Source organism: Nannobrachium achirus, assembly GCF_963921795.1.
Source record: "Nannobrachium achirus genome assembly, chromosome: 24".
In the NCBI taxonomy this organism is placed as follows: domain Eukaryota; kingdom Metazoa; phylum Chordata; class Actinopteri; order Myctophiformes; family Myctophidae; genus Nannobrachium; species Nannobrachium achirus.
In genome coordinates, this window is record NC_137831.1 from 39,788,853 (window position 1) to 39,808,246 (window position 19,394).

Below are 19,394 nucleotides of genomic sequence, written 5' to 3' on the forward strand. Positions count from 1 at the left end.
GCATGTAGATCTGCTATTTTCACAATAGAACCGCGTTATACAAAATGTAATGCCTCAACTCTTATTGCTCGTCAAATGCTAAAATATGATTATTTTGGGGGTCGCGGCCTGAAAAGGTTGAGAACCACTGCACTACAGTAGGGGAGGCACAGGATTTGTTGGGGAGGGGTGGGTGTTCTTTGTCATTGACAGAGGGGCATATTCAACTCAAACTCACCTTTCCTCCACAGGTACTCAGCCACGAGCGCAGCGACGTGCACGTAACACATGGCCGCCTGCCAAGAAAACACACAGCCACAGGTCAGACAGGATGAAAAAACCAAAGGCTGCCGGTGCCATTTTATCTTGATAGTTTGTTTGAGAAAGAATGTTGCATCTCTTGTCATTGAAAAGCAGTGTTCAAGGCCTAAAATTATTGAATGCTTTAACCAGTGAAAAATAGCAGATATACAAGCTCACAGCGCGGCACGTAGATCTGCTATTTCTGAAAAGTCGTGAAAATATGTGCAAATCTTTGAATATATGTATTTTTCAAGCGAACATTTGTAACTCAAATTTTGCTTCGGGAGGGGTCCCTGGAACTAAATATTTTGAGATGGGGGTGCGTGGCCAAATACATATCATTTTGGGGGTCCTTCACATGAAAAAGCTTGAGCACCACTGACATAGAAACAGGTTTTTCAAAAAAACCTTCAAAGACAAACTTTCATGATTTTTCAAAAATAGCAGATCTACAAGCTCGCAGCGCGGCACTCGGTGCCGCGCTGTGAGCTTGTATATCTGCTATTTTTCAATAGTTAAAGCACAAAATAACGCAGTGAATCCTTGTACCCAGGGCCCAGAATTTGCGTTGGTGTCCGGCCACCCACCTCTGACAGGTCTCCGTTCTTGTGGTGGATGCGCGCCATGCTGTCCAGCCAGGTCTTGCGCAGCTCGGGGGTGCTGGTGTAGGACTTGGCCAGGCTGTACTGCAGGTCCACCAGCATCTCCGGGTCGTTCTCGTGCTCCTTCATCTGCTCCGTGGCCATCAGCACCGTCCGGATGCGCTTCATCAGGTCCTTCACGTCCGACGGGAACGCCGTGTGCTGCAGTTAAGAGAGGCGAGAATGGCTGTGACATAATGACAACTCTGGCCATATACTGCAGCATCCAAGCTGGAAGAACTCCTCCCACCCCCTCCACCTTGAGATCTTCAGTTACTGGATTAAGGGAGGAAATGACCGTTTCACCTACCTAGGACGGAGATGCGAGAGACTGGGAAAGTCCTTTGTACCGGCTGCTCTGAAGCTATACAATGAGACACCCAGCGGTCGCTTGACAAGGACTACCTTCCTAACCTAGGACGACGGTAGCCTTATTTTACCAGAACTATAGTTGTACTGACTCTGAGCTCTAAGGACCTTTCCAGGGAGGGTGCTCATGTGTGTCACCCTTTCTTTTTTTTTCTTTTTTTGTTGTTTTTTCTTGCACTGACCATTGGACACATTATTTGGTTTGGCTCTGCACTATTAGGTTGTGTTACAGTAGTAGTATTGAGTATTTTGCTTGTGTTTGACATGGCAGAGAGATACTTACATTGACTGTTTGTTTGGGCACTGTTATAATAGGGATGCACCGATATGGAAATTCTTGTCCAATACCGATGTTTAAAATAAAAATTAAGCCGATAGCCGATACTGATACCGATATTTGTTTATTTCGTTTTTGGTGTATTATTTCCCCTTTTTGCGAGAGGGAAACAAATAAATCAACATTATAAGAAATAACTGTTCAGAATCTACTCTCTTGGTAGGCTGCAAATAACCAAACACCAACATAGCCAGCGCAAAATGTATGCTTATCAACAACAGATAAATACCGGCTACTGCCATCTGTTAATGGCAACTTTATTTGCCGATACCGATCGATATTGACCGTTAATGGCAAACATCGGCCGATACCGATGTAATTTATAGTTGTGCTTAAGGATTGCTTTTTTTGTTCAAGCTGGCTGTTTCACGTTGAGCATTGACAGTTTTTTGACACTTTATGTATATATTCTTTGTTCACTTTCTTTGATGTACCTTGCTAAATATCCTTAAACTGCTGTGCTGCCTCCGGGCGACTGATTTAACCCCCTTGAGATAATAAAGGTATCTATGTATCTATCTATCATCCCTGTAGAAACTGCTACAGCTGTGCTTATAGGGAGGTTTCTGACAATCAGGCGTCTACTCTCATACTTTGATGTTCTTGTCGCTGTTGGCACAGTTGTTGATGATGGACAGCGACTGCTGGAAGCGTGTCCCTCCGATGCCGATGACATCGGCGATCAGCTGACTGACAGCGATCACCACCTGGATGGGAGGACAGGGAAGGGGAACACACAGAATGAATGCTCTGCACTGACGTGCAAGATGTACAGCTTACACAGACATACCGTCACACGCAGACAGAACTGCAAGCATCCACACTTTCATTTAGTCACTCCCACATAGGCCTGTCACAATTATTACATAATCGTCTAATGGCAATTATTTGACATAATCGCAATTATTTTGTCATAATCGTCATAATCGTTTTCATGTTGAAATATGTTCATATATTTTCAAAAATCTTCCAAAATAGTGGAAATAGCAGATCTACAAGCTCACAACGCGTCGCGTTGCAGCGCGTTGTGAGCTTGTAGATCGGCTATTTCCACTATCAATGTTCTTTTTTAAGTAATAAAGTTGTCAAAATTTGACAACTTTATTACTCATTGTCAGTCATTTCTTCGATATATGTAGGTGTCATATCTGCCATGTGCAACTTCAAAGGCTACAAGCTTAACAGAAATGTAATTGTCACCGACAAAAACACAATGACGTCGTAAATCGCAATTATCTGAGTAACAATTAATCGTGATGTAAAATATCATAATCGTGACAGCCCTACTCCCACACACACAAATACACATTACATCAATTTCTCAATTATTCTTTCCCACGAAAACAGAGGCCCACACACACACACACACACACACACACACACACTAGGGCATTCGCCAAATATTCGAATATTCGAATATTCGAAGACACCCCCACCCCCCCGCGTGTGGGGGTGTCTGGCCCTGTTAGAGATGTTGTCCAAAATCATGCAGATCGGTACACAGTACAGTATCTCTGTAGCCATTGAACGAAACGGGTATTTCTTACATTGATTGTAAGCACCAGTTAAAGTTACGTACCATCCCTCATATACTGTGTGCACAGTGCACACCCCATAACCCACACACTGCACATCATTTCAGAGCTCATATCTTTGAACGGGTAAGGGCTATAGTTTATGAAACTTGGCTAGATAGGAAGAATGAGTTGTCAATGCCCCTGCTGGATGAATTTGTTAATGCTCTATACCAGGGCTTCTCAAACCTTTTTAGGCTGTGACCCCCAAAATAAACATATTTGAACTGAGGACCCCCACCCTGACAAGCATTTGGAATAGTAGGTATTACATTTAATGTGACTCGGTTCTGCAGATAAATATTGTGAGGCGTTGTGAGCATGTAGATCTGCTATTTTCATAATGTTCGCCTCTTTCTTACTTAACTCATTTCCCGCGATCCCCGTCGAAACCGGAGATTTCCCGCTGTACCTCTCTGCGATGCCCGAGGAGCCTGAAGATTTAATTAGCTTTAATCATTATGAAACGATTCAAAGTATGGTCGCTGTATATAGCCGCTTCGGAGACTTTAGGCTGTAAGACCTGTTGTAAGACCTGTCAACACCAACACCTCCCTGTTCCTGAGATATACCCATTTTCAATTTTTTACCTTGATTGTGACCTTGCCCTATGATTTTTTTTACCCAAAAAAGGTAAGGACAATTTGGCAGCTGCTTAGTACAGCTATGTTTAAAATGGCAGCAAAATTGTTAATATTTGACAGTTTGGCCAGTCCTGTCGAATATTCGACTATTCGAATACTTTGAGGTCGAATAATTCGAAAACTAAAAATCACTATTCGTGAATGCCTTCTCACACACACACACACACACACACACACACACACACACACACACACACACACACACACACACACACACACACACACACACACACACACACACACACACACACACACACACACACACACACACACACACACACACACACACACACACACACACACACACACACCCCTACCTGCAGGTGCGTGCGTACGAATGACTTGCGTCCGGTGTAGTCGAAGTTGCTCTTCATGAGGAAGTAGAGGAGGTGGGCGGCGTCGCTGCGGATGGAGCTCAGCTTGGAGTTGCAGCACTTGAGGATCTCGTAGCACAGCGAGGCGCACATGTCCGCCCGGCCGTCAAAGAACGTGCAGCCGAACTAGAGGACGGGACCAGAGGTTTGAGGAACAGGAGCGTTTTATTAACCACGCGAACCCTCGCATCCCTATTGTGGGCATGTTATACATGAACATTCCATGAAAATAGCCGTTCGCGTTGCGACACGTTGTGAGTTTATAGGGTGGCTATTTTTGCTATTTGATATATCGTCGTTGTCGGGTGGAAACCTTGTATGTCCAAGACCTTTCGTTTTATATTTATCGTTTTAAAAATGAACTAAACTAGTGAAAACAGCCGATCTTCAAGCACACAACGCCTCGCACCGCGAGGCGTTGTGTGCTTGTAGATCTGCTGTTTTCACTACTTTTGTGCGACGGCCTTGTATGATGAAGCAGTGCTTTACTTTATGAAAAAACGTACAAATTTGAAACTTGGATATACAAGGTTTCTGCCCGACAGTGACGTTATACTAGTAAGACGTCTCAGGGTGACAAGCGACCTCGCCCTAAAGGACAAGGTCGCGCCATGTCTTGTCCATCTGGCCAGTGATGTACGTATATCGGACCAGTTACCCATATATGGAGACCCCTGGTACCCATATATGGAGATCCATGTACTGTAATATGGAGATGTGCTGTGAGAGCCCAAACATGCTTATTCAGTTATTTGTTATGTGAAACATCATACATACAATCCCTTTTAAGCCCATACATGGAGATCCCTGTCTTTAGAACCAGCCACACAGATATGGCCTGTCTTGGCCATATGGATTCTGTTATGGCGTGTGGTATGTGGCCGATGTGGCCTCCATATATGGGCATTCCCATATGAAGTCCTGTTACTGTAGATATGGTCTAGCCTGCTTCCAGACCATAGACCCCGCCCACTCTCAGAGTGGACTCTTTCTCTGGTCCAGAGATTGCGTTAGACCGGAAATTGCCGGATTTTACCGATTTATAATGACAAAGACCGGAAAATATAAACCTCATCGGACATAAGGACCGCAAATCTCTCTCTCTCTCTCTTTCTCAATGTCTCTCTCTCTCTCTCTCTCTCTCATCCTCATCACTCTCTCTCACATGCAAGTCTGGTTGCACAAACACACACGGGTTAAGTTACACTTTTTCCTGTTAATAATAACCTGTGTGAAATAAGCTGCATTGGGAGGTAAACGGGAGACACTTTATTGTGAAGGTAAGACAGGAAATGATAGTTGTTGCTGGGTAGGCCTAGTTGTCGGTTTGTTATGTTGTCGTTAAGCTCTCTATGAGCTGCCTTGGTTTGGAATATGAGCGCGCAGTTTAAGTTGTAGTACATGAATGGACAGTCAAAAATAAGTTGTATTATCAGAACTGTTTAGCCTAAACATTAATTTGCGAACGGGGGCGCTGGGGGGAGAGAGAAGACAGCAGTCCATTTCAGCGTCATCTTGCAATGCGCACTGTGAACCCATGGGAATTATGGAAGGCACGCAGGACAACTACAACCCATATAAAACAAACTTTATACACTCGATTGAAGTTCTTTATGAGGAGATGTTATGGAAACTGTACAAGATCACCACCAAAGCCTTTTCAACCTTCAAAGTTGCATAACAGAGATGGACGCACTATCGTGACCACTCGACCATACTAGTGAGTAGTCTATAATTGATTCCTTTCTGGCCAGATTAATCTATCAACCTATGAAACATTTGCGCAGACCCCACTTTCAGACTATTTCTCATTATTCTGTACATTATTATGTGTTGGCCTGAAATATGATGCATAACAGAAACAACTTGTTATGAAACCATGCAGTATGTGTGCAAACACACAGCCTGCGTGAGTAGTCCAATATAATTAATTTCCTTATGCAAGATGAAGCTGTATGTTTTTTGTACAGCCTACTACTCCTTTACATTCAATTAGTTCAGTCCCAACTATACAACAGGACTTAAACTGTTGTTTTTGGCTTTGTTTTTGCACCTGCTTGTCACCCATGCATTAAAATTATTATGTCCGGTATTTTTATCAGATGTCCGATAAATTTTAATCATGCCGGTCACGGTGACCGGCTGTTAAAAATCCTAGCGCAACCTCTGCTCTGGTCTGCAGCTGAGTATATGAATCTGCATTTATTTTCGGCTGATCCAATGAGCGCGGGGGGTGAGGGTGAGTCTAACCCCCCGGCTCCACCGGGCGCGTCGAGCGTCGCGTCAACGTCAACGCTGGGAATGCTCCCGTTTTAATCAATGAAGGGTGGCTCCACTGCCGACGGTAACGTCAACGTCGGACGCTCCGGTGACGGCGTCCAAACTCGAAAATCGCCCCGGTTCAATTTTTTGACGGCGTCCACAACGTCCAGTCATGTATAAAATATGAATAAATGCATTGTAGGCTATATTTAAATGTAGGCTATATACTGTACGTGCGTTTCTGCTGTTGGCTATCCATTCACACGGGTGACTAGATCCTAGCATATATATATTTTTTTTGTAATTACAGCGGTCTTCTTTGATAAAATTATGTACAACAGGCTATAATCATGACAAAACAAAGTGGTCAGTGGTGCATTGCTGCTCTCTGCTGAACATAGTGTGCGCTATACGTTCACATTTCAGTTCACAAATAGTTTTATTCCTGTTTGAAAGTGATTTTCATGTAGTTTTGGAAATGGGCTATATTGGCCATAGAATGAACCTCACAGTCACAGCCGCTGCGCTGCGGTGGAGCCGGTCGGACGTCAATGAGACGCCGTCAATGACGGCGTCAAGACGCAGAGCAACACGACGCGCCCGGTGGAGCCGGGGGGTAACGAATATCCAATCCTTGCAGCAGTTGAAACGATTCAAACGAAGTTCACACACACAGACAGGCTGATTTAAACTAGTGAAAACAACCGATCTACAAGCACACGACGCCTCGCACCGCGAGGCGTCGTGTGCTTGTAGATCTGCTGTTTTCACTACTTTTGTGCGGCGGCCTTGAATGATGAAGCAATGATGAAGCAGGGCTTTACTTGTTCCACCTGACAACGACAATATTTTAGAGATTGATAACGTGTAAAACTGTGTGTCCACATTCTATCACCCTCACCTTGTAGATGAAGGTCCTGAGGGAGGTGAAGACCTGTTTGAGGGCGGCCTCGGACTGAGGGATCTGCAGGAAGCAGAGGTGAACCTGGAACACCTTCTTCATCAGAGGGTTGTGGCCCAGGTCTGAACTCAGCTGGGTCTGAGGCCACAGCAGGCCGTAGGAAAGGCACAGACACGTGAAAGTACAGGTCAATATCAACATCTGCAATATCAGCCATAAAAATGCATTATCGGTATCGAACCGATATCAAAATAACTGATCGGTTTAGCCGATATTTTGTTTTATAATATTCACATTTGAATGTGAAGCTGGAAAAGCCCTTTGTAATGATGGAGGCTGGAAGATTCAATCAGGATTTTCTGGGAAACTTGGATTTTTTTAAATACAAATATTAGATTTAGATATTTTCAGTGCCATATCTGTCGATAGCGATTCCGATAACATATATATTGCTTTATAATATAATATAATAATGTAATACATATCGGTATCGGAATCGGTATCGTCAGATATGAGCCTGTAAAATATCGGTTATCAGCGTGCAGCGAGGGCCAGTCAGATATGTATCCGCCCTGCAACGCTCATTCATCGCCCACAAACGTTGTCATGACATGGACCTCCAATATTTAAAGCGACTTCGGCACTAGCCGTTAATAAAGTATGAATGGACTCCCCCCGAACTAATTTCGGGTCGGGGAGCCCTCCCGAACCGAAATTAGTTAGGCTCCTTATTAGAGTGTGAATCGACCCTTAGTCCCTGATTAAACTTCTAGAATGAAACTTGGAACATTTTAGGTACACAGGCTGAGAGATGGGGACTTAAGTCACAGAGGAATGACATAGCCGTAGAGAACGAATGTCTAGTCACTAGACTAGCCATTGTGTATAATGACTTGATGTATTACAGTAGGTCTGTTCTTCCTACCTTGAAGCCAGTGATGAAGGTGCTGAGTGTGTCTAGCACAGTCAGACAGACCTCTGTAGCCACGTTGGCCTCCAGCAGAGACTGGCTGCTGACGTCCGCATCGGTGTGGGAATACACTGAACAGAAACACAAACACAAGTGCTGTGTCAATCGATAACTGATATTATGATATCAAGAGAGCTTGTTAAAAATATCAACTGCATTCAACGTCCTGGCCAATTTCTCCCTCTGGTCAGCTGATTCTGTTCGACGAAGTTGATAAAAACTGAAAGTTTACTACTGACAACACCATTGGGAATTAAACCTATTTTATCGCCGAGTATTGCCGAGCCATGTGGCCCATGAAGGCACCAATATATCCTTGGCGATTATCACTTCTTATCAGCCGATATTATCCAGCGAGTAGGGCCATGCTCTGCCGACTGAGTCGGTCAGAGTGTTAGTGCACATGCGCTGACATATCTTGACTCAAATAGTTATCTCCCGTCAGTGGGACGTGATCACAGACCATATTTATAGTAGTCACCTTGCTCTACTTACAGAGCTACCGAGCGACTGGCCAACCCCCCTTTTTTTGTGTTATCTTTGACAATGTGGATACTAACACAGTACAGTCCCTTTGAGCCGCATTCGGATGCAGAAGCAGTCCCCTGGTTAATATTTACTATTCTGTCCATAACGGCACATAACTCGGTAACGACGGTGAGTCGGCTCATGCGATGTTCGCAACGCTCGGCACGGCGACTCGCTCGCTCGGCAGTGCCTCGCGGGGCTCATCGGCGCCTGAGATGGCGCACCTCCGTCGTGAATCATGTGGCGTGAGCGGTAGCGTCGGGTGGCTGGGAAACCCACGGTAGTCGTTTCAAATCCCACTAGGGGATTCCCTTTTTTATTTTATTTTTTTCTTCAGTCTGTAGAGCATGTCGATACACTCAGCTGATAAGCGCTTCAGTCGGCAAAGCATGGCCCTACTAGCTTAATAATATCGGCTGATAAGACGTGATAATCTCCGATGGTATCGGATGATAACATTCGAACAGGAGATAGGCTCCTTGCCTATCTCCTGTTTCTGTAGTGTGAGACGGCTTGACAACCTTTTTTTTTGTGCGTGTTCTTTTTCCAACTAGAACGGTCGCACTGTTGTTTAAAGGGGAAGACCACCCATTTTCAATATTGAACTATGTCATTAATATACCTTAAAGGAGTCCCCCCCCTTCTGTGTTGCCTAGAACTGGAAGATTGATTTTGGGGTTTGTATTGTAAAGTACAACGGTGTGATGTCATCAAGTTGTACTTTACAATACAAACCCCAAAATCAATCCTCCAGTTCTAGGCAACACAGAAGGGGGGGAACTTTTTTTCTATTTCCACACAACTCCTCTAAGGTATATTAATGACAGAGTTCAATATTGAAAATGGGTGGTCTTCCCCTTTAAGGTGTGAGTTCTTACTGTTGTTGAAGGTGTGTGCGTTCTCCAGCGTGCCGAGCTGCTGCAGACGTGCGTGCAGGATTCCCGCCCTGTTACGAGACACGGGCAGAGTCAGAGACTTCCTGTCTGCCACCACTGGGCCCAAGGGCCCCATCCCCTCCTGACTCCTGTTGGGCAAAGAAGAGCGGAGAACACTGTCAATGGTACGCCAAACTATTGTTTACAGCAGTGGTTCTCAACCTGTGGGTCGGGACCCCAGGAGGGTCCCCAGATTATTTGGGGACTCCCCAGATGATTAACTTAATGTGTAACATTATTTTCTCACTCAACAGTAAACAAAGCAACATAAAGTGTATAGAGAGTATGTGCACATTCCTGAAGTGACAATGTAAGGAATTTTAATACCTCTGAAATGACAAATTAAACATTGGCCAAGTTGTCAAATATTTGAGGAAGAAATTGTGAAAATAGTAGAACTACATGCTCACAACGCCTCGCAAACTATTTTGCTATTTTCACAATAGAACCGCGTTATACACAATGTAATGCCTCAACTCTTAGTGCTCGTCAGGATGGGGGGGTCCCCAGTTAAAATATGATTTTTTTGGGGGTTGCGGCCTGAAAGGGTTGAGAACCACTGGTTTAAAACAAAAAACGAATTAATAAATGAACCCTTTTTGGAACACAATGGTTTGGATGTTTTGTGGCAAGATGAAGATCCCTAGTGTAGGGTTTACTGTAACGTACTGGTGGTGGGTTAATGGAACGCATCACACATAAGACAAACATTGCATACAGCAGACCAGCGAGTGACTGGGAACATGTACAATGCACTGCAACTCAACTCCTATTTAAGAATAGAAGAGAACCCGATCTATTAGCTCACAAAGCGTCACTTCTGTAAAGTGTTGTGAGCTTATAGATCGGCTATATTCTGGGTGCGACACCTGGCATACCACAAAGTATAAATCAGGCTTAAAGGACAACTTTAGTTTTTTACAACAAGGGTTTATATTTTAGATTGTAATTAAAGAATATAAAAGATGAGTGTTAAAATTATTTCATTTACTTCTTTCTATTGTTTTAGAGATTCTTATTTCAGTGGTTGGGGGCATGCGTACAAGTGGCTAAATATGTAATTTTACACAGAATAAACCCATTCCCAAGATACAACGCAACCTTTCATGGTTGGATGTGACTTATGGGGGCTAGAAGTGTTACTGTAAATAACAATAAAGAAACTGCTGGCTTATTGTGTACCGTATATTTAGCCACTTGTAGGCATGCCCCCATGCGTACGGATGCCCCACATTTTAGCACGGTGAACGCGATAAAACAATACAGTAGAACGAAGCAAAGCTTTTCTCTAATTACAATCCAAAATATGAACCCTTGTTGTAAAAAAACAAAGTTGTCCTTTAAGGACTAACCGACAGCAGGCATGTGTGTACAGTACACTGGGAGAGCCCTGTGGTTTTTCCTTAGCTGTAGCGTCTAAGCCATTAGGATGGAAAGGAAATGGCAGCATCATGCACAGCTCAAGTGAAAAAGAGACAGAGAGAGAGAGAGAGAGGCAGAGAGCTCTTACCCATGCAGGAGGGGCCCCAGGGCCCAGCGGTATTAACCACACAAGAGCAGCGTTACAGCCAACAAAACACAAGAACAAGGGGTTAAAATAAATAGGAGGGGTTGAGTGTATTTGTGTGTGTGTGTGTGTGTGTGTGTGTGTGTGTGTGTGTGTGTGTGTGTGTGTGTGTGTGTGTGTGTGTGTGTGTGTGTGTGTGCGTGCGTGCGTGCGTGCGTGCGTGCGTGCGTGCGTGCGTGCGTGCGTGTGTGTGTGTGTAAATCTATGAGGACTGTGTGAGTCTTGTTTGTTGTCGGTTTATTAGGTTGCCAACAGAATTAGTGTTTGTTATTGACTGATGATGAATCAGTGGATCAATACAGGACGACTCTGACTTTCACCTCAGCAGGTCTCAAAGTTCACTGTACCTTGCGATGAATCTCTTCCCCATGTATCTGAACTGATGCAGGCACACCCTGCAAGGCAAACGCAACCAAGTGTAAAATCAGTCATTACGAGGCCATCAAGGCCTGCCAAAATACATTTCAGTTGACTAAATAAACTGTAGATTTAGTCGCCTAAAAACGTATGATATTTAGTCGACTAAAATTTGACTAAAACTAAAACTTTTCAGGTGACTAAATTATGACTAAAACTAAATGACATTTTATTCAAAAGACTATGACTAAAACTACATCAAAATGTGCAGTCAAAAACAACACTGATGTACATTCATGCACACATACAGTACGAGGAATTTGACATGGCTGTGTACTACAGCATGTTCACACAAAAACTGCTACGTCATGAGATTATTGGTATTTCTTTACTAAATGTATCATTTCCATGAGAACCAAAGACACTAGCGTGCTCAGATTAGACACAGAGGACACTATACATTATAGATAGATATAAACTCAGCACAAAAAGAAAGGAAACTTGACTTCGATTCATTATTATATCTCCCCTTTAATAATAACAATTTGTTCTTTTGGTGTTCACCTTTGTTGCTTGGTTCATTGAATGATTGCGCTCTCCAACAGTAATAAGGAAAAGAAAAAACAACACATATTGTCCATTTTTACACTTTGTTCATTTTAAGCTCAGTGTCAGGGAAGCCCAAAACGAGAGTAAATGCCAGCAGAAAAGTATTGCAAGCCATTTTGGCCAAATTTTGGTCGGCGCTACCCACACGTTTGGCTGTGTAGCTCATGCCTCGAATGCCTGAAGCTGTACCTTGTTGTAAAGGTGACGAATCAACGATAAAAATGATATAAAACACAATACAAATTGGTATTATTAAAGGGGAGATATAATGGACCGAAGTCAAGTTTCCATTCTTTTTGTGCTAAGTTTATATTAGATATATATTATGAAAATATCTTGTTCATATAGTCTGACCTCAACTGTAGATCGGGACACTTACTCCACTAATGTGAAGAAGTCCATTAGTTCCGAGGGAGTCGCTTTATTCCAGTATGTGAACAAGGCCTCTGGGGGGACAAAGAAATACACGATAATAACGTTAGGACCAAGTAACGGCCTCCTCACAAATTAATTTCATAAGCCATTGATGTCAAAAGCCTGCAAGGTTCTCTTGAGCAGGAACAGCAGATGAGCAAATTATGAGGCAAATTACAAAAGGAAATGGATAAGCTTCTCATTAATAAAAACGCAGCCGATATCCCCGTTGTCGTCCCTTGGGATGGGTCTGTTATCACTGCTGTCATGCCTTGGCCAAGGCTCAGTAGTCTGACTACTAGCTCCCAGGAGCTGGTAGCTCCGTTATCACCCATGGTCTTGTCATTGCAATGCGCATGCGCTAACCCATGTTCAGAGAAATAATGTACTGGTCGTTCCCTCAGCGAGAATCGAACCCGGGCCGTTAGATTACCTACCAACCGTCGCTACTGGGTGAGCTAACCAGGCAGCTTTTCTTTTTTTTTTTTGCTTAACTTTTACCGGCAAATAACTCGGTAACGGCACGAAGCGCGGCAGTGAAAAATACTATGCATAAACCTAACCCTAACCTCAGTAAAACTATGCCTAAACCTAACCCAAACCTCCGTAAAACTATGCCTAAACCTAACCCTAAAACAAAAATGTCGGAGCGGCGCCTCCGTCTCAGTAGCGTCCTCAGTAAGAGCGCATGGCTAGAATTCCCAACCTGGTAGTCTCGAATCCCAGCGTGAGTAGGACTTCCTTTTTTTCTCTCCTCTGAACGTGTGTTGGCGCATGCGCATTGCAATGACAAGACCAAGGCTGATAGTGAAGTCTGGGTCTCCCAGCTCCTGGGAGCTGGTAGTCAGACCACTGAGCCTTGGCTAAGGCATGACAACGGTGATAACAGACCCATCCCAAGGGATGATAATGATAATGCATGTATCAGGTGCAAAAGAACAGCTGAGGTGTTCCTGAGAAAGACGGATGACGTCTTTGTGCATAGAGTGAGACTGCATGGCCACCGTACCCTCTGACATGCTCTTGAGGACGTGCAGGAAGCACATGAGCAGGTTCTTGATCTCGTCGCGGTCCAGCTTGTCGCAGCGCAGCAGAGTACTGCCAAGAGCTGAGGCACACTGGTTCTAATGAACGCAGAGAACAGGGGGAGATGAAGAAGGTAGAGAGAGAGAGAGAGAGAGAGAGAGAAAGTCACAAAACGTACATCCTACTAATAAAGGAGCAAACTCACGCTCTAACGCTCTAACGCTCACGCTCTAACGCTCTAACGCTCACGCTTATCTACGTTTATCTATTCACTCGCTTCAGCAACTGATCCCAAAGTTCACATGGTATTGGCCATTAGCATTATACCAACACTGACGGAGCCCGAATTTCATTTCTCCCAAATTAAAGCAGTTTTTTTAGCGTTTTCTTAACCACTTCTGTTGAACTCTGCTGTCTGTTGCCAGGGTTACGGTCCGTTCCTCCAGGCCATGGGATCTGTAGCCCCACACACACACACCCCTTTCTCTCACAGTTAGGAATGTTTCTCTCTCTCTCTCACACACTTTCACCGGGTGCGTTTGACATATTTTGGAGCACATATCTTCGAACGGGTAAGGTCTAGTTTGAAAGATGAATTAAAATGCCACTGCAAAAACCGATCTTCAGATATATCGTCACTGTTGGGCAGAAACCTCGTATCTCCAAGTTTCAAATTTGTATGTTCTTTCGCGAAGTAAAGCCCTGCATCATCGTACAAGGCCGTCACACAAAAGTAGTGAAAACAGCAGATCTACAAGCACACAACGCCGAGGCGTTGTGTGCTTGTAGATCGGCTGTTTTCACTAGTTTAAATAATTTCTAAAATGATAAATACAAAACGAACCGTTTTGGACATACAAGGTTTTCACCTGACAACGACGATTTGAAAGATGAATTAAAAAAAAAACTTCAGATATATGAAATGTCAAGTCTTTTTCTGTGAGCAGAAGAGGGCAGCAAGAGCCAAGCGGCTGTCACTCGAAGAGGGATGAAAAAAGCATTCGTTCTTTGTGACTGTAATAACATCAATGCAGGCCCCCGCCGGGTTTGAAGAAACAAGATTTGTCATTTTCAACCTCCAGAAAGTAGGCAGAGGACAGAGCACGGCACACAATTCCCTGACTTGGGACACTCTGGAGAAGAGACTGTACCATGTGTGTATTGTAAAGAGATCTGCAAACCACAGTATGCATGACAGCAGTGTTTGTTTGTTTTTGACAGCAAATGTTGATTTAGTTTTAGTCTTTAGTCTTTTGAATAAAATGTAATTTCGTTTTAGTCATGATTTAGTCACCTGAAACGTTTTAGTTTTAGTCTAATTTTAGTCGACTAAATATCATAAGATTTTAGGCGACTAAATCTACAGTTGATTTCGTCAACTAAAATGTATTTTGGCAGGCCTTGATGGCATCGTAATGACTGATTTTACACTTGGTTGTGTGCTGAAAATAGCCGATCTACAAGCTCACAAGCTGCGACGCGTTGTGAGCTTGTAGATCTGCTATTTTCAGCCCGCAACACCTGAGACCAACCAAACATAAAATGACTCTCTTCTCCACTAGTCCCTCCCTAACGTTTTAGTCTAGTTTTTATTTTGTTGACGAAATTGACAATTTAGTGTTAGTTTTAGTCATTACAGCTTAGTTTTTAATTTAGTTTTCATCAGTGAAAAAAACGCAGTCGACAAACATGTGTCGTCATAGTTTTAGTCGGCAAAATCAACACTGCATGACAGAAAGAAACATAACTTGTGATCAAACGAAAAAGAAAAAAAAGCGACTCAAATTCAGTGGTCTCCACTGAAGCGAACCTAGACAAAGCAGTCATGGTGAGTCAATCTCAGTCAACGTTTAAAACGTATTTTCCAATGTGGCCTGTAAGTTATTGCAGGCTGAAACCATCAACTAAAAAATGTTTTTGTTGTCGTTTCACCAAGTCTTGAAGTTAAAATGGCGCTGTCACACATGTAATCTTCTATTCGCAGCGTTATCCATTTATCTTACATGAATACAGACCATTTTCCTATTACTGGCTCAATTTGTCTTGTGTACCGGAAGATCTCCGCAAGACGATTTTCATACCGTTCTGAAATGAATGGAATCCGTTGGCTTCCTGGTAAATCAATCAGACCACAGTATGTTTTGGAAAATGTTTGCCAGCAATGTCAAGCATACCGTTAGTCATACTTAACCAGGGGCTACACATACCAGACCACCGTTATAGGTACTTTAAATATAACTATAATTTAACACTATCAACAGCATATGGTACCAATAATATTTGAAGCACAGAGAGTCCAGTTAGGATTCTTTTAAATAATCCTAACTGCACTCTCTGTGCTTCAAATAGTATTGGTACCTTCTACCATATGGTTTGGGAAAGTTCAAATGTTTTATCATTCTGGAATATGGTTGCTGGCAAACTTTCAGTAATTTTAGATCTAATATTACACCTTCTACAGCTTTATTTTAGCTAAATGATGACTCACAATTGCACACGCAAACGCATCGTCTTTGCTGGATTGACGGCGTCTAAGAAAGATGGTTGCTACACAGTGGAAACCTCCTCATACTCTAACATTTCGTCAGTGGGCGCTAACCTTTTTAGATATAGTTTATCTCGAGCAGTCAACGGCGAGATTACATGGGGCACAGGTTTGCACTATAATTACAATGTTGGTCCGGGGAAAGAGGGTTGGGTGGGTTTACGTTTGTTTTTCTTCCTTTGTATACATACTTTGTTGTTTTTTGAGTTTTGTATGTATGTTGTTGTATTTTGTTGTTACATTTTTATAATGATACATGTCTATCCTTCATAATTGATTCTGGATTCCATGAAAAAAAAAAAAAAAAAAAACGATAACAAAAAACACTGTCAACAGCAGTTTGCTGAACTCTTTACAATTCCCAACAAGTTATGGTGGCGGTGGGGGGGTTCAAACAGAATACTTGGATGGGGACATCTTCCAGGTTATTTGCCCCCGCTTCGAGGGGCTTCTGCTCGGCAGCGGCTGCCTCCTCCGTGGGGGTCTCGCTCTCGCTCTCCGGGTGCAGGGTGGGCAGTGGGTGGGTGGAGAGGAGCGAGAAGTCCATGGTGAAGCGCTTGGCGGCGCGGCGCAGAGGCAGAGAACGCCCCGGCGGCTCCGCGGGGAGAATGGGCACATTGACCGAGTGCCTCCGGGCGAACCTCTCCCTCTGCTGCAAGCCACGGGACGGTTCGAGACCAAGGAGGGGTTAGGAGGAGGACACAGGAGTGACGAGGAGCACAGGGATGCTGACAGAACCCTCGCTAAAAACCCCAGGACAAAAATTCACTCGACCTAGACAATTTGCCCTCTACTCCTGGCCCCCAAACTGTGGAATAAACTCCCTGTCACACTTAGAACTACAGACTCACTCCCTAGCTTCCATTAGAACTACAGACTCACTCCCTAGCTTCCATTAGAACTACATACTCACTCCCTAGCTTCCATTAGAACTACATACTCACTCCCTAGCTTCCATTAGAACTACATACTCACTCCCTAGCTTCCATTAGAACTACATACTCACTCCCTAGCTTCCATTAGAACTACAGACTCACTCCCTAGCTTCCATTAGAACTACAGACTCACTCCCTAGCTTCCATTAGAACTACATACTCACTCCCTAGCTTCCATTAGAACTACAGACTCACTCCCTAGCTTCCATTAGAACTACAGACTCACTCCCTAGCTTCCATTAGAACTACAGACTCACTCCCTAGCTTCCATTAGAACTACAGACTCACTCCCTAGCTTCCATTAGAACTACAGACTCACTCCCTAGCTTCCATTAGAACTACAGACTCACTCCCTAGCTTCCATTAGAACTACAGACTCACTCCCTAGCTTCCATTAGAACTACAGACTCACTCCCTAGCTTCCATTAGAACTACAGACTCACTCCCTAGCTTCCATTAGAACTACAGACTCACTCCCTAGCTTCCATTAGAACTACAGACTCACTCCCTAGCTTCCATTAGAACTACAGACTCACTCCCTAGCTTCCATTAGAACTACAGACTCACTCCCTAGCTTCCATTAGAACTACAGACTCACTCCCTAGCTTCCATTAGAACTACAGACTCACTCCCTAGCTTCCATTAGAACTACAGACTCACTCCCTAGGTTCAGGTTCGGTTTATTAGTCAAATGCGTATCCATACAAGTACAGACAAACAATGAAATGCTTGTGCCAAGAGCACTCTCAGCCTTATTGCACACAAAACAATACGACAACAACAGGTCACCCAGGACAACCCAAAAAACAACAAAACAACCATACAGTGTGACAGTGTACAGTTTAAAAACTGCGTATATTGCACATGACTACCTACGTCTCGCTTCCATCTCTTCGTTAAGCAACCTGATTGCTTGAGCATAAAAACTATTACTGAAACGGGTGGTGTGAGATTTGATGCTCTGGTAACGTTTTTTTGATGGGAGGAGATAGAACAGGGAATGGGCGGGATGACAGCTGTCCTTTAAGATGTTCTCTGTCTTTTTCTTACAGCGTGTGTTATAGATTGTGTGTAGCTGTGGTAATTCTGTGCCAATGATTTTGGCAGCTCTCTTCACAATTCTCTGTAACTGTTTACTGTCTTGAGCAGTCACGTTACCAAACCACACTGTTATGCATCCTGTCAATACACTTTCTATGGTACAGCGATAGAAATTAACAAGAGCCTTGGTGCTTAGGCCAAATCTCCTGAGGCGCCGCAGAAAGTACAATCGCTGCTGCGCTTTCTTAAGGATACCTTCGCTGTTTTGAGACCATGTGAGTGAGTTTGTTATGTGAACACCCAGGAATTTGAAACTGTCCACTATGTCTACAGGTGAACCATTTATGGTTACGGGACTGTGATTGACTTCAGATTTCCTAAAGTCAACGATGATCTCTTTTGTTTTACTAACATTTAGAGAGAGATTGTTATTCTGGCACCATAGGGTTAGCTCTTCAATTTCCCTCCTATAGGCCCTCTCATCATCGTTGGATATTAGTCCTATAACCGTGGTGTCATCTGCAAATTTGAGAATGGAATTATTGCCACACCTGGCAACACAGTCATAGGTGAACAGACTATACAACAAGGGACTGAGGCAACAGCCCTGGGGCGCTCCAGTCCTGGTCAATATCTTAGATGAATGCTTGTTCCCTATTCGTACAGATTGTGGCCTGCCTGTCAAAAAGTCAAACAGCCAGTTGCAGATACTACTGCCCAGACCAAGACCCCTGAGTTTCAACACAAGCTTAGATGGTACAATCGTGTTAAAGGCAGAGCTATAATCTATGAAGAGTAGTCTGACATAAGAGTTCTTATTCTCCAGATGTTTCAAGGCAATGTGTAGTGCGAGAGAAATAGCATCATCGACTGATCTATTAGCACAGTATGCAAACTGTAATGGATCAGTATTGGCAGGGATAATGTGCGTTATATGTGATATAACCATTTTTTCCAGACACTTCATAAGAACAGCTTCCATTAGAACTACAGACTCACTCCCTAGCTTCCATTAGAACTACAGACTCACTCCCTAGCTTCCATTAGAACTACAGACTCACTCCCTAGCTTCCATTAGAACTA

At 43.6% G+C, this 19,394-nt stretch overlaps 1 protein-coding gene across 3 annotated transcripts in view; it reads right to left on the reverse strand.

Annotated features, from left to right (window-relative positions):
- Positions 1-19,394, reverse strand: part of LOC308280488 (dedicator of cytokinesis protein 9-like) — a gene marked incomplete at its 5' end in the record, with an annotated part of 186,717 nt that overhangs the window by 25,053 nt on the left and 142,270 nt on the right. For all 3 annotated transcript variants that reach the window (XM_080720770.1, XM_080720769.1, XM_080720771.1), the window contains 10 exons: positions 218-275; positions 870-1,085; positions 2,223-2,336; positions 4,165-4,347; positions 7,385-7,522; positions 8,310-8,425; positions 9,761-9,906; positions 11,732-11,779; positions 12,730-12,796; positions 13,774-13,888. In XM_080720770.1, coding sequence (XP_080576896.1) covers positions 218-275; positions 870-1,085; positions 2,223-2,336; positions 4,165-4,347; positions 7,385-7,522; positions 8,310-8,425; positions 9,761-9,906; positions 11,732-11,779; positions 12,730-12,796; positions 13,774-13,888 — 1,201 coding nt within the window. The remainder of the gene's footprint in view (positions 1-217; positions 276-869; positions 1,086-2,222; positions 2,337-4,164; positions 4,348-7,384; positions 7,523-8,309; positions 8,426-9,760; positions 9,907-11,731; positions 11,780-12,729; positions 12,797-13,773; positions 13,889-19,394) is intronic.